Source organism: Leptonychotes weddellii, chromosome 3 (assembly GCF_054177405.1).
Source record: "Leptonychotes weddellii isolate Sample4059 chromosome 3, ASM5417740v2, whole genome shotgun sequence".
Classification (NCBI taxonomy): Eukaryota; Metazoa; Chordata; class Mammalia; order Carnivora; family Phocidae; genus Leptonychotes; species Leptonychotes weddellii.
This window is the reverse complement of record NC_138371.1, coordinates 107,678,584-107,694,272: the sequence shown is the minus strand read 5'-3', so window position 1 is coordinate 107,694,272 and position 15,689 is coordinate 107,678,584. Positions and strand designations below refer to the sequence as shown.

Genomic DNA, 15,689 nt, shown 5'->3' with positions numbered 1-15,689 from the left:
AACTGACCCATCCAAATACCTACCCACACTTGGACATACTCTCTAAAAGCAGCAGCTACAAGAAGGGCTAAAAACAACAGCTGAAAACCTTATAGGGAAAGGACTCATTGTACTTCACATTATATTCCCATATTCATGATTTAAAAGAAAAAATGCAATAGAAAAGAATACAGATTTATTCAGGATCTCAGGGCCATAAATATAATATATATCTCCCCTCTCACCTCCCTTTCATACAGAACCAAAATCAAAATAATATTTTATCTTCTCTGCCTCCTGAAGCTACATATTTCATACCCAGAGATCTGTCTTTCTGTAGTATTTCTTTAGATCAAAATAGTCAATACTTGTTTGTCTCGGGAAAAGCAATTACATCTGGACAGTTATGCCCTAGGGGTTCCTTGGGGCACCCCCAATTTTTCAACAAGTCCTCAACTTGTACCCTAAGGATCTTAAATTTCTCTGGGTTTCTACTCTAGTCTAAATTGGATGATCTTTTGTTGTGTTTGAAAGATGAGGTAAGCCCTCAGGCTGATTATATTTTTTGTTTTAGCTCAGAAAAGACATAAGATTTCCAAAGAGAAGTTATATTAAAGTATACTAACACACGATTTATCCTAAGGAGATAAATCCCTTACTCTTGACAGATTACAAATTGTTCAAAACTTTCCAAGACAAATAACTAAGAGACAATTACAAGGATTCCTAGATCTCACTGACCACTGCAGGCAATGGGTTCCAACTTTTCCATAACGGTATGATTATTAAATAATTTAACCAAAAACTCAATAACCAAAGCTCTTCCATGAAAACCTAAACACGAACAGATCTTTTGCAATATAAAATGAGCACCTCAGCCACTTCCTACTAATTATCATAAATTTTTCTACCTATTCATCCATGACAGATCTAACAAGACATTGGTGTTCTGACTTAACTTCATGAGAATCATCAGAGATCAAGAGGTTACCGAAGTTTCTCTTGACCCAGTGGCAAAAGACTACCCAGTTTATCTAAAAATAGCCACAGTAGTTAAAGGCTTCTGTCCACTTCATTTAAGGATCTTCTTCCAACCCCAAGGTCCTTCATACTGAACAATCTTTGTTGATCACAGCAAAGACAGAACATGTCTCAGCAAGGAGGCTTAGCTCATATAAAATCCTATTACTTTATCCCTCAAATACTTCCATTCATTGTAATACTTAAGGGGTCAGCAAATTATGGCCCACAGGCCAAATACCACCCACAGGATGGCCTATGAGCTAAGAATAATTTTTATACTGTTAAATGATTATTAAAAACAAGAAAAAAGAATACAGAACAGAGATTGTTATACGGCCCACAAAGCCCAAACATTTACTATCTGACCCTTTACAGGAAAAGTTTGGTGATCTTTGCTACTCATCTTCTCTCTAAAAAGAGGAGAAACTAGTCTCTATTGGCAAACCATGCCCTAAATAGACTTATCAGAAACTCCTTGAAAAAATTCAGACTTAATCTTCACGGTTGATGGGTCATATCTTAAGACTAAAATAAGAAAACAGTATGCTGGAACAGATCTCAACTCTCCCCTAGAATGTGACTCCTTTGCTAGAGGCAAGATACGCCCAGATGACAGAACTCACCATGAATTCACCAGAGTCTGCCAGTTAGTGAACTGGTTAGCCGGAGTTAAAAGGGTTAACACATGTAAGTTCAAAGTGGATCTGCCTTTGGGGTAGTCCATAATTTTGAAATGCTTTGGAAACGAGGTTCTTGATTTCAACATTAATGCTTCCTTTTTAAAAAGATAACTCTTATAAAGATAGAAGCTCATTAAAAAAAAAAAGAGATAACATAAAGATTAAAGAAAATGCCCTCGCTGATCATTATGGCAGATAGGTATCCCTTACTAATATCTCAGCCCTCATGATAGGAAAAGTTCAATCTTTAAAGAGGCTCAAAGAGGCTATTACACAATGCCAGCAATTGTCTCCAGAGCTGGAAAAGGAAGAGTTTGGGGGAGAAATCTGGGCGATTACCCATGTTAGCTTCTGGTGCTCTCAGGACAGTTTCTTTGTGGCATCAGAGGTCCTCAAAAGAAACCTGGAGAAAATTTTACATAAAATTATATACTCTGTTAAGGACAAACTGGTTAGTGAACTCACTCAATAGGAAAACTACTAAAATTGCTGAGCATGTTGTGGTTTATTTCTCACCTCTCACCAGCATAATCCTTGGTTAAAACAGTAAAAGTGAAGCATGGATGAGAGTCCAAACCTCAAGGTCTCTTTGAATACCTCCAAATGGTTTTCATACAACCGTTCTGAATATGTCCTGCTCATCATTTGCTTATTCTTGAGATAGACATAAGCCCTTCCTTGTTGGAAATCTACATCTCAAATAGTAGCAAAACCGTATTTGATATGTGTTCCCAACCTCAGAAATTCCAGCTTCTCTCTCTGAAGAGAGGTACCCATCTTCTGAAGCTATTGTTAAAGAGTTTCCAAACTCCTTCCACTTACTCAGAAATCTTACTGTCCAATCTTCAAGAAAGGTAGAAAGAACAAAGGGAATTCTGAAACTAGTATTAGCAAAGGCCTTAGAGTCTCTCAAACGTCCATGGCCTAAGATACTGCCACTGGCTTTAAAATGAAATCCATTCCTTCTGGGGCTCAACCACTCTCCAATTATGAGTTATTACAGACTAGCCCATACATTTAGGAATGTTATCTCTGATACTAGACTCTACACTACTGTAAGCAGACATAGCCAAACACTGTCTGCCAGGGAGTCATGCAATGTACCCAGTCTTACCATGAATAGGTACAAGCAGCCTTTCCTCAACACCTTCCTAAACGACTCCTATCTAACTTAAAACCTGAAGACATGGTCTTTTGGAAAAGACAAAGAAAAATAGTCCTTGACCCTGAGGGAAAGAACTATCTACTGTTTGCAACTAGTACAGCAGTGAAACTCCTTGGAATCATGTCTCTCAATTCAATAGGCATAAATCAGCCTTGAATCGCTGGAGGACTGTTGCACCCAGAAACCTCAAGCTGAGGATTCTTAGGAGCCTTCTAGAACTAGATAAATCCCTCAAGAGGGCGCCTGGGTGGCTCAGTTGGTTAAGCGACTGCCTTCAGCTCAGGTCATGATCCTGGAGTCCCTGGATCGAGTCCCGCATCGGGCTCCCTGCTCGGCAGGGAGTCTGCTTCTCCCTCTGACCCTCCCCCCTCTCATGTGCTCTCTCTCATTCTCTCTCAAATAAATAAATAAAATCTTTAAAAAAATAAAAATAAATAAAATAAATAAATAAATAAATCCCTCAACAGAGGGTTCAATCCTTCTAGAAGCAGAAGGTCTTTAGAAGGAGAGGGCTTCAACCAAAGACCTTTGGACCAAGATCCACAGAACAAGACTAGTGACTGTCATGCTTTAATCTCTAGTATTCTGCTCTTTATTTTCTTAGCGATCCTCTTTCCTCTTTTGCTGTTAAGGTTACCTTTAACTATGTTAACCCTTAAGGACCCTATTCTTAAAATTGGTTTTTCCTTGGGGCGCCTGGGTGGCTCAGTTGGTTAAGCGACTGCCTTCGGCTCAGGTCATGATCTTGGAGTCCCGGGATCGAGTCCCGCATCGGGCTCCCTGCTCGGCGGGGAGTCTGCTTCTCCCTCTGACCCTCCTCCCTCTCATGCTCTCTGTCTCTCATTCTCTCTGTCTCAAATAAATAAATAAAATCTTTAAAAAAAAAAATGGTTTTTCCTTTAGTCACTCCCTCTTATAAACCCAAAACCTGGCTAAAATTTACTCGTGATCTGACTAAAGCATACAATCAAACTGACCATCTTAGTCCATTCTGGTTGCTATAACAGAAATACCATCACCCAGGGGGCCTGTTAAGCATCTGATTCTTGATTTCAGCGCAGGTTATGATCTCAGGGTCATGAGACGGAGCCCCACATCCAGCTCCGCTCCAGGCATGGAGCCTACCTAAGATTCTTTTTTCTCCCTCTGCCCCTTCCCCTCCCCCCACCCCAACCCCCACTCCTGCCAGCGCATACACACTCTCTCTCTCTCTAAAAGAAAACAAAAAACAAAGAAACTGAGGATTGCTGGAGGGGAGGGGGTGGGGGATGGGGTAACTGGGTGATGGACATTAAGGAGGGCACGTGATGTAATGGGCACTGGGTGTTATATAAAACTGATGAATCACTGAACTCTATCTCTGAAACTAATAACACACTATATGTTAATTAATCAAATTAAAAAAAAACATAGCCTGGGTGGTTTATAAGCAACACAAATTTATTTCTCACAGTACTGGAAGCTAGGAAGTCCAAGATCAAGATGCTGGCAGATTCAGTGTCTGCTGGGGGCCTGCTTCCTGGTTCATAAACAGCTGTCTTCCAGCTATGTCCCTATGTGGCAGAAGAGATGAGCGAGCCCTCTGGGGTCTCTTTTATGAGGACACTAATCCCATTCATGAGGGCTTGCCCCCATGTCCTAATCATCTTCCAAAGGACCCACTTCCAAATGCAAACACATTTGGGATTAGATTTCAACATATGAATTTGGGGAGGACACAAACATTCAGTCTGTAGCACTGACTATTGGGTTTATACAGTTTCTTTTGGTATTCACACAGTTTCACTTGGTACCAGTTCATTGCTAATGAATCAATTTGTGTTCTGGGTAAGGGTAACTGGACTCAACTTTTAAGTAACTTTTTAAATGGCAGGTTCCACAAAAGACCGTCTATCATATCATTCATAGTATAGGAGGTTCCTATCTTCACCAAAACATTACTCAGGGATCTTTCAGGGGAGCTAGCTTCTGTAACTTAACTTTCACAGGAGTAGACCTCGGAAAAAGACAAGAGAATAGAGGGTGTATACGTGGAAGCGCTCTCATTTTCAAAGACCTCACAGTGAAGACACACTACTTAAATTCAACCCCAAGTTCCTTCGCTTTATAGCTACCTAATGATATTGACACTATAAATTTCATTACCTGGTACTGGATCATTCTCAGTAAGTGACCTCAAAATGTTATAGTACTCTTAGACAACTTCCACATCATCAGGTGTTTCCTAAAGACTAATATTAAATCTATGACATTAACGTCTATTGGTTACAAGCTACCAACTAATCAGAGATTTGTAACCTCGGTAAACTGATGCTTCCCTTCAGAGCTCTCACCATTTTGGTCCACCAGCTTCTCCTCATGGTAACAATCTGAGAATCTAATTCTCTAACCACTCAAAGGGATTCTGAATTACTTCCTTCTCACACCAAGCTTCTTCACTTCTAGCTTCAGACGAAGCCTATTAGGTAATGAAAAATTCTACACACTAAGGTTCAGAGCAAAACAATGAGACAATGCAAATAAGACCAAAGAACTCTTTGTCCCACAGGCTTGTAAAACAAGATACGGAGGAGTTCAGAAAAGAGCTACTTTAGATATAATATTTGTCTTAAGGGGAATGTGGTGTGCTTACAGCTCTTCAATCCTCTCTTGGATCTTTACTATTATTATTATTATTTTTTAAAGATTTATTTATTTATTTTAGAGAGAAAAAGAGAGAGGGAGAGGATATCAAGCAGATTCCCTACAGAATGCGGAGCCCAACACAGGGACTTGATCTCACGTCCCATGAGATCATGACCTGAGCCGAAATCACGAGTTGGGCACTCAATCACAACTGAGCCACCCAGGCGCCCCTCAGAACTTTACTATTATTAAGGAGACTGGAAGAGCAAAGACAATAATCATAAAAATTGGTAATTCTGCCAATAACCCCACATCTGGTTTTGTGAGCTCTTTGGATAAAGTGGGATCTATTTTCTTGGCTTAATTTTGGCACTCCTGGCTCCTGCAGACTGCAGACTCTGATCCTAATCCTTTTCTTAGTATTTGCATTGCAGTGCTTAAGTGTGACCTCCAAAGTATTAAATGCTGCTGCATAACCACAGTCCAGTCAACTGGCCCCCAAATGACCATGTAATAGGAGGAAACTCTAATTCTTACAAAGGCTGAAGTGACCATCTTCCCCTTTCACACCCCCACCACCAGCTTGTTATTTCATTGCAAGATCTCATACAGTGAGATAAAGATCTGGACTGATCATATTTTCAGATGTTAATGGGGCGGGGAGAGGGGGGAGTTGAGAACCCAAACTGCCTAAAACCACACCATCTACATTAACATGGATTTACTATTTGACTTGATAGACTTTGCTACTCCAGGAACTCTTACCCAGGAAGATAAAATTATAAATAACCTGTTCGTTTCAGGAATATCCCCAAGACACATTTATCCAAAATAAATAAATAAATAAAATAACTCCATTCCCAGGACAATAAGTCACTCAACTAAGTTTATCAAAGACTTGATTTGAAACTCCTGCTTATTGCCATTACCTTTGCCTTATCCCAACCATGCTTCTGCAGTGAAACATGTGCATTAAACCAGACCCCAAAATTCTCATAAATATCCTTCCCCTCTCTGAAACACTACTAAAATTCCATAAAGACAGAAGACTCCCTTACTACAGTAGCAACAAACTAGATTTTGCTTTATTAATAAGATATTTTGGGGAAGCCCATGAGAAAAGATGTACAAAATTGAAATCCAGGGCGTCCATAAAAAATGGCCTATTCCTGGGGCACCTGGGTGGCTCAGTTGTTAAGCATCTGCCTTTGGCTCAGGTCATGATCCCAGGGTCCTGGGATCGAGCCCCGCATCGGGCTCCCTGCTCAGCGGGAAGACTGCTTCTCCTTCTCCCACTCCCCCTGCTTGTGTTCCTTCTCTGGCTGTGTCTCTCTCTGTCAAATAAATAAATAAAATCTTTAAAAAAAAAAAAAAGGCCTATTCCTTCCTGATCTTTTTTATAAGCAAGGATCTGCTTCCACAGGCAAATATTTTAATGTTTTAGTGCCTTATGCTTAAGTATAAATAGGTTGCTGAGAATCACCATATTTAAGGAAAGCCTCTAATAAGGAGAGACTAAAATAACTCAGAGGAAACAGAGACAATGCACAAAGGAGAAGAGAGTATTAAAACATCTATATTATCAAAGAGAGATAAGTTATTGTATCCATAAACGTACACAAGTTTATATAAAAAGAATATTCAGATGATAAAAATACATATGAAAGCAGAATAAAAATTAACTAGAAAGGTTGAAAGATAAAGTTGAAAAATAAAAGTCCAGAAAAAGATAACAAAGAAAATGCAAAGAGAAATTATCAAATAAATAGTAACATTTTATACAACTGAAAGGTGTTTTCTAACTGAAAGCCCCCTTTCCCACATTTCAATACTCAGCACAATAAGAACCAGAAATGTATATATAAAATCACAACAGTTAAAGAAAATAGAAGTTTAAAAAAAAGGTCTTAAAAGCTTTCAGAAATAAAAACAAGTTATATGCAGGAATCAGGAGTCTTAATGGCATTGGAGTTCTCAACAACACTGAAGTTAGAAGACAGGGTAACAGTATATTCAAAATTCTGGGTTTTTCTTTTTCTTTTCTCAATTTTCAACCTAGAATTCCATATTCAGCCAAAGTATCACTCTTAGTTTCTTACCATATCCATTCTTTTCTTCCTTTTAGTATCAGAGCCCCACCAAATATAGCTGAGCACATTCCTACCCAACTAAATATACTAGATTTTCCCGCTTCCCTTGTTAACTTACTAATAGATGTGACTATATGACAAACTTCTGGCGAATGAGATATAGCCAAAAGTATTGTATGCAGCTTCCAGTTTACGTCTTAAAACAAATCTGCATGCCCTCCAGTTCACGTCCTCCTTCCCCTTTCTCAGTAGATGGAATAAGAATGCAGGGTGGTAAGCCATCTTTGAGCATACAGATAAAGATAAACCATAGAGCAGTTCTTAATGTATACATGAATCACTCAGGAATCTTGTTAAAATGGAGACTCTGATTCAGTAGGTCTGGGCTGGGCCTGAGATTCTGCATTTTTAACAAGCTCCCATATGTTGCTGTTGCTGTTTCCAGGAATAATACTTAACAGTTCCAAGGCCCAAGAGTAGAGAATGACATAACAACAAGACAGAAGGCACCTGGGTCCCTGAAAAATCCACTCTACCTTCACTCAACTGTTGACCAGCTCAGTAATGAAAAAGAAATAAACATCTTTATTGTTTAAGCCATGGATATACTATTAAAGAACAAAACAAAACCAAAAACTGATGATGGTGTACTTAGCTGTCTAATAATATTTCTGCCAAAAAATTAGTGATTTATAACTCGCATTAAAATAAACACATGGAGGCACGCCTGGGTGGCTCAGTCAGTTAAGCGTCTGCCTTCGGCTCAGGTCATGATCCCAGGACCCTGGGATTGAGCCTGGCATTGGGCTCTCTGCTCAGCGGGGAGCCTGCTTCTCCCTCTCCCTCTACCTGCTGCTCTCCCTACTTGTGCTGTCTCTCTCGCTCTCTCTCTGTGTCAAGTAAATAAATAAAATCAACATGGAATCTTGTCCAAGGAATATTCTTGTAAAGCTTAAGATCAGACTGTATCACAACTTAAATCTTCTAAAATAGGAAGTCTATTAATTACTTTATATCCCCATGGCTAAACAGGAAATAATACAGCCTCAGTGCAGAAATTTGGGAATGTTACATCATTTGTTTATCTACCACTAAAAAAGAACTAATACCTTGGCAGGTTCACCTCCAGTCTGAATTTGTTTGTCCTACCTATGTGTTTATTTAAACACTTTCTATTATTTTATTTTCCAGAATTCCAACAAAAATGTATTACATTTGATATGAAAAAACGGGAAAAAAAGAGTGAGAGAGGGGAGAGAAAGAGAAAGGCAAACCAGCAAACAGACTTAACTACAGAGAACAAACTGCAGGTTACTGGAGGTGAGGTGGGCAAGGGGATGGGGATTAAGGAGGGCACTTTGTGATGAGCACTGAGTGTTGTATGTGAGTGATGAATCACTAAATTCTACACCTAAAACTAATATTACACTGTATGCTAACTGGAATTTAAATAAAAACTTGAAGAAAATATAAAAAATAAAAAATTCCCACAAAGAAAAAAAAGAATGTTATTTTCTCTTAAAACCCAAACAAATACCAATATAGTGAATGAATACAAATATATTACAAGACATATATCTTGATATAATGAGATACCAACTCACATGAATGCTAACTAGTCAGTGAAAAGAAGCAAAAAGTGGGGGGGGGGGGTGCAGATTTAAAGTAACCTTCAAGAAATCTCATAGGGACCTAGGAGAGGAGAAAAGGTTTATATAGAGTGCATACATTCAGCATTCACACTCCAATTACACTTTTAATATTCAGCATAAGGTATTCCTCCACTACAAGTTAGATGACCCTTCTCTTTGCTCCTATAACATCCAGAGGATAGTACAATTACATTAATATCACTTTATTACAACTACTTATCTGCCTCCCAACCCCTACCTCTACCCTTGTTGAATTCTCAACTCTGAGTAGTTAAGTGCCTTATACAACAGGCAATTTATAAATGCTTGATAAACCCATAATAAATGAAAGATACAAGGAGTATGTCTGAAAAGTATGAACTAGCAAAATGTGCATAAATCAGATAATAGTTTTTAAAGCTATTTCAATTAACACATTTTATTTTTTAATTTTTTAAGATTTTATTTATTTGAGAGAGAGCTAGCAAGAGCTGGGGGAGGGGCAGAGGGAGAGGGAGAAGGAGACTCCCTACTGAGCAGGAAGCCCAATATGATGGGGGGGGGGCGGCGCTTGATCCCAGGACCGTGGGATCATGACCTGAGCCAAAAGGCAGAAGCTTAACCAACTGAGCCACCCAGAGGCTCCTTAATTAACACCTTTTAATACATGGCTATGCTAAAGTTATTTCTAGAAGAAAGCTCAAGGTAAGAACTATCATCTTCCTGGGTCTGGTTTCCCTAATTTTGTTACATATCAGAAATCATATTTAATAAAATATTTGTACTACAACTGGTATATACTAATGTCACACTTTTTAACACATTATTTTAATATCAATTATTTGTGAGTTCCAATCTAAATGTAATATATTATTCAAGAAAATCTAATAGATTTTACAATAGTGTTGGTAGATTAGACTGTGGTAGGATGATCTTAGAAACAAAACCAGAAGAATTAGAACTTTTGACAAATCATTATAATTAAGAAGCAAATTTAAAGGTTGCTGGAATCAATGTCCACATACAAAAACCAACTGTATTCCTACATGCCAGCAACAAATAGAAAATAAAATTAATAAATACAATTTACAATAGGATTTAAAAAAAAGTCCAATGCCTAGGTATAAACCTAACAAAAGATGTGTAAGAAACCACAGTGACATATCTACATAGCCACAATGGCTAGTATCAAAAAGATAAGAAATAACAAGTATTGGTAAGAATGTGCAGAAAAGGGAACCCTCATGCACTGTATGTATATGAATACACAGTGGAATATTACTCACCCATCCAAATACTGAGATCTTGTCTTTTGCAACAACATGAATGAACCTAGAGGGTATTATGCTAATTGAAATATGTCAGAGAGATTGAAAGGCAAATACCACATGACTTCATTTATATATGGAATCTAAAAAACAAGATGTGCACAAATAAAGCAGAAACAGAGAACAAATTGTTGCCACAGGGGAGGTGGGCAGAGAGATGAGCGAATAGATAAAGGGAACTAAGAGAACTGTCATCTCAATATGTTGTACACTTTAACAATGTACATCAATTTTATTTCAATAAAATTTTTAATTGAATTAAATTTAAAAATTTTTTAAAAGATGTGTAAGAACTTCACTGAAAACTATGAAAAACAGAGAAATTAAAGACCTACATAAATAGAGGGTACACCACGTTCATGGATTGGAAGGTTCAGTGTCATAAAAATGTTAATTTTCCCCCAAACTGATCTATAGATTCAAAGCAATCACAATTAAAACCCCAGTAGGGTTTGTGGTATGTGTGCATATTTGGTAGAAACTGATAAGCTAATTCTAAAATGTGTAAAGAAATAAAAAGGAGCTTGAATAGCCAAGGTCATCTTAAACAAATTGGAAGACTTCTATTATCTGACTTACTACACTTATTATAAAGACTTATTATAAAGTTACAGTAATTATGACTGTGTAAAATAAATCTTGATCCTAACATACAAAAATCAGTCTTGAATGAACTATAAATCTAAATGCTAAAAAAGCAACCTTGTGGTAGGCAACAATTTCTTAAACAGGACACAAAAAGTGTTGCCCACCAAAAAATTAATTAAACTGTGTTAAAATTAATAACTTCTTTTAATCAAAAGACATTGTTATAAAGGTAAAAATGCAAGTCACAGAATGACAGAAACTTTCTGTAATACATGTATATTCGACAAAGCACAGGAATTCTTACAAATCAATAAAGATACACAACCCAGTAGAAAAAGAGGCAAAAGATTTGAACAATATCTCACAAAAGAAGATATTCAAATGGCCATCAATCATATGAAAGGAGGGGTGCCTGGGTGGCTCAGTCATTAAGCACCTGCCTTTGGCTCGGGTCATGATCCCAGGGTCCTGGGATCAAGCCCAGCATCAGGATCCCTGCTCGATGGGAAGCCCGCTTCTCCCTCTCCCCCACTCCCCCTGCTTGTGTTCCCTCTCTCACTGTGTCTCTCTGTCAAATAAACAAAATCTTTAAAAAAATCATATGAAAGGATACTCACATTCACTAGTTATCACTGAAAGACTAAAATCACATTGAGATATCACTACAGACCACCAGGGGCTTAATGGCTTAATTTATAGACAGCTAACACCAAGTTCCCACGGGAGTCATTTTGAGCTACTTACTATCATAGAACCATGGGACCTGTGGAGTTGCCAGTGCCTCCATCTCACTATTCCATATCCTTCCTTATCAATTCAGTCTTCTGAGAGGCTCTTAATGAAGAGCCTCCAACGAAGGCTCCAAGGAGGAACAGGTGAAATGTTCACAAAGTTATGGAGTCATTCAAGATTACTATTAGCGCTATTTTTGTTACAGATTTAAATGAATATTTGAGAGTTTAAGGCCTAAACCACCATTTCTAAAAATCATCCCTAAGTAATCTCATTGAAAGATTTACATTTAACTATTTAACAAACCATCATACAGGATTTATGATGGTCATTAAAAATCATGCTTTCAAAAAATATATTATTTGAAAAATTTTAAACCTAATGAAAAACTGAAGGGATGGTATAATAAACACCTATATATTTAAGATAAACATTTTGAGCAAGAATAATTCAAAGGTGATTTTTAAAAATTTTTTAATTGCATCACAACAGATAGTGATGGGCTCGCCCACTATTTGTGATGCTAAGATTGATCATTTTGTTAAGCTGGTGACTGCCAGATCTCTCCATATGTAAAGGTATATTTTCTTCTTTGCAATTAGTAAATTATTCATGAGATGATACTTGGAGGTGAAAAGAATATTCTATATTCCAACAAACTTTCACCAAATGACTTTAGTATCCATAGATGATGCTTGCCTGAATCAATTATTATACTGGAAGTCTCAAAATGCTTTTTTTCTGATTCTATCATTCCTTCTACTTTTATCAATTGGCATTCTTCCATAAAGAACTCCCTCTCCCTCCCTTTTTTACTGTCAACAGGGATTCAGAGATTCTTTATTTGACATATTATAATCTATTATTCTTTTTGATGCTCAAATTGCCCCAAATTTGTCCAGTAAAAACCTCTTCAACTCTGCTCCTATTCCTTTTGAAATAAGTTGCCATCTTTGAAGACAAAATGTCACTAGCAGGCAAACAAAATTTGAGGCCTAAATAATTAAATAAGACAAACAATGTTAGACAATTCAATAAGACTGTCCCACACAGCTTCCTGTTTTTCCAAGAGTTACTCCATCTCTCCATTAATGGCACCACCACCAACTCAATTATTCAAGCCAGAAACCTCAGAATAATTCTCAAACCTCCCTTTCCCTCACCACTAGTTGGAGAAGGAAATAAGGTAGTTGGAGGAATGGAGCACTATTATCTTCCAGTTCATGCTCTTCTACGTATTATGTATATACTATTTATACTTCTTTCTATGACACCTCATTATTTTAAAAAAATTTTAAATAGTTAAAAAAATGTAAAATGTAGGGCGCCTGCGTGGCACAGTCAGTTAAGCATCTGACTCTTTGCTTTGGCTCAGGCTGTAATCTCAGGGTCCTGAGCCTGGGCCCCATGTTGGGCTCCACACTCAGCATGGAGTCTGTTTAAAAGACTCTCTCTTCTTCCCTCTGCCCTCCACCACACACTCATGTGCATGCTCTCTCTCTAATAAATAAATAAATCTTTTAAAAAAAATATAAGTGTGACGCTCATCAACTTTGAAAGGCAAACCAGCCATCTCTAGGATTCAGCATAACGTACTGTACTTTTTCTAGATCTAGCCCATTCAGTCTAATGTTCTCTGACTGATAATGGTTCCTCATATTTTATTATAAAATCTCAGAGCTGGTAGGACCATACAAGTTATCTAGTCCAAACATCCATCCAAAACTTAAGTTTCCTATGAAACAACTCCAACAACTTGTCATTTAGGATATGCTGAAACCCTGTGTATAAAGAAAGAATTCTCTGCCTCCTATCTCATGTTTGGACAACTTTGTTACAAAACTGCTCCTTACGTTACGGTGCCAAAGTGTGTCTTCTTTAGTTTCAGTTATCAGTCACAGTTCCGTATCTTGGGTCACAAAGAAGTTTTGTTAGTCTTCCACACATATTTAAAGTAGCACCCATATGGGAAGGTATGCTTATACTCCTTGATTAGAAGACTAAGGACAGAACCTCAAGTTCCATTTCGTAACTAACTGTAGATCTATCATTCATAAATATACCTAAACTTTTCTAGAAATTCATTATATTTTTGGCAGCAAAATAAAGTATTATAGAGCTATCCAATTGTCCTATTTCAAGATTGGAAAAGGAAGAAACAAGAGCTCATAAGCCTGAGATTTAGAAATGAGGTCATATTCAATTTACCTGAAGAGTTACAGTTTTCTATACTTTAAATCCATCCCTTTAATTTCTAAGCTGAAAGACCCAAACCCTCTTAGTTTATATAATACCCTTCTCCCAATCATTTTACTTGCCTTTCTCCAAACCTGTTCTAGTTCATCTTCCTACAAAGTGACAACACTTGTAAAAAGGTACTATGATTTTGTACCTTAGTAGGATTACATTTTTTACTTTGTTTTTAATACATGGTCTAAGTGATAACAGTGAATAACTGCTTCATCTGCCCAACTCCCACCCCCACACATGTTTTTCTAGAGATACTCTCCCCCTACAATTTTCTGGAACCCATTCAAATGCTTATAACAAGAACAAACATATTTATACACCCAGATCCTATTCAAAAGGTACAGTTTACTGAGCTAATAAGCTTGAACATCTGCACTGAGCCAGAGCAACAATAGTGTGTCTCAATATATGAAATGGGTCATCTGGCCATTTGCAATCACCAAGTATTTACAGTACTTAATTATTTAGTCTATACTAGCAAACAGGCAAGTCTCTTATAGCATGAGTTTTTTATAACATAGTGTGGTTATAAGACTACCAATTAATTAGGGAAAAAAATCAGTACACGAAGCCATTGTTATTACAATGCAAAATGGAATCAGCACAGAGTAAGTAGGAAAAACAATAGTTGCGTGCAAACAATAGGCAGGCATAGATGCATTGTCTGAGTGTATGGGCGTTCTTCTGTAATAGAATTGTTCTGTTTACCCAAGCATTATTTTATTCTTTTGTTTACCACTGCCAGAAGTAAACAAAAGAATGCAAGGTCAAGGACAAAGGTAATAGGGGTATCTAAGAACCTTCTACGTGAGTGGACTAAATGGTAAAGGAGTAAACATATGGCTTGTTTCTATTAAGTTTAGTCAATAGATGTAGTACTTTTAGATTACAGCTATAAAATATATATCATAGAAAGTCAACAGAAACCCTGCAGCCCTCTCTCCCCAATGAAATAGCTGTTTTTATAAGAGATTTTTCATCATAAAACATTTCTCAGGAACACCACTGTGACATTATAGCAGAAGCACTGTAGGTTACTACAAACATTTAGGCAAATCATCTACTAATAAACATATCAAATTCTTCTTGATAAACACGAATTACCATAATTGGGCACTGGAGAAATAGAGAATCACAAATGACTGAACAGGTGAGATTAATTTAATAAATATATTAAAGTACATGAAACTTAGATGGCCTTACAAGAGCCTGAAAACTTCATTTACATGCTTTATCTTATCATATTACACAAAAACCTCTGCGGGATGAATTCATTTTACAGATGAGAAATCTGAAGTGCTCTGACAGATTAAACTGCTCAAACTCATAAAGCTAGTATATTGCATATAAGATATCGATCTCATATCTAATAATGTTATGAAAATAAAAACTAATAAGAGGTCTTACCTAACAAAGAAAAACTAGTAACATTACCATTTAAATCAAAAGTAACCATGACCAAGTGGGATTTATCCCTGGGCTGCAAGGTTGGTTCAACATCCGCAAATCAATCAATGTGATACAATACATTAACAAAAGAAAGAACAAGAATCATATGATCCTCTCAATAGATGCAGAAAAAGCTTTTGACAAAGTAC

The 15,689-nt window shown here is 37.2% G+C and overlaps 1 protein-coding gene across 2 annotated transcripts in view; it reads right to left on the bottom strand.

Moving 5' to 3' along the window:
• The window catches only part of CDK8 (cyclin dependent kinase 8), a 120,071-nt gene that overhangs the window by 82,583 nt on the left and 21,799 nt on the right, over window positions 1-15,689 (bottom strand). For both annotated transcript variants that reach the window (XM_081814753.1, XM_081814752.1), the window contains exon 2: window positions 1,361-1,397. In XM_081814753.1, coding sequence (XP_081670879.1) covers window positions 1,361-1,397 — 37 coding nt within the window. The remainder of the gene's footprint in view (window positions 1-1,360; window positions 1,398-15,689) is intronic.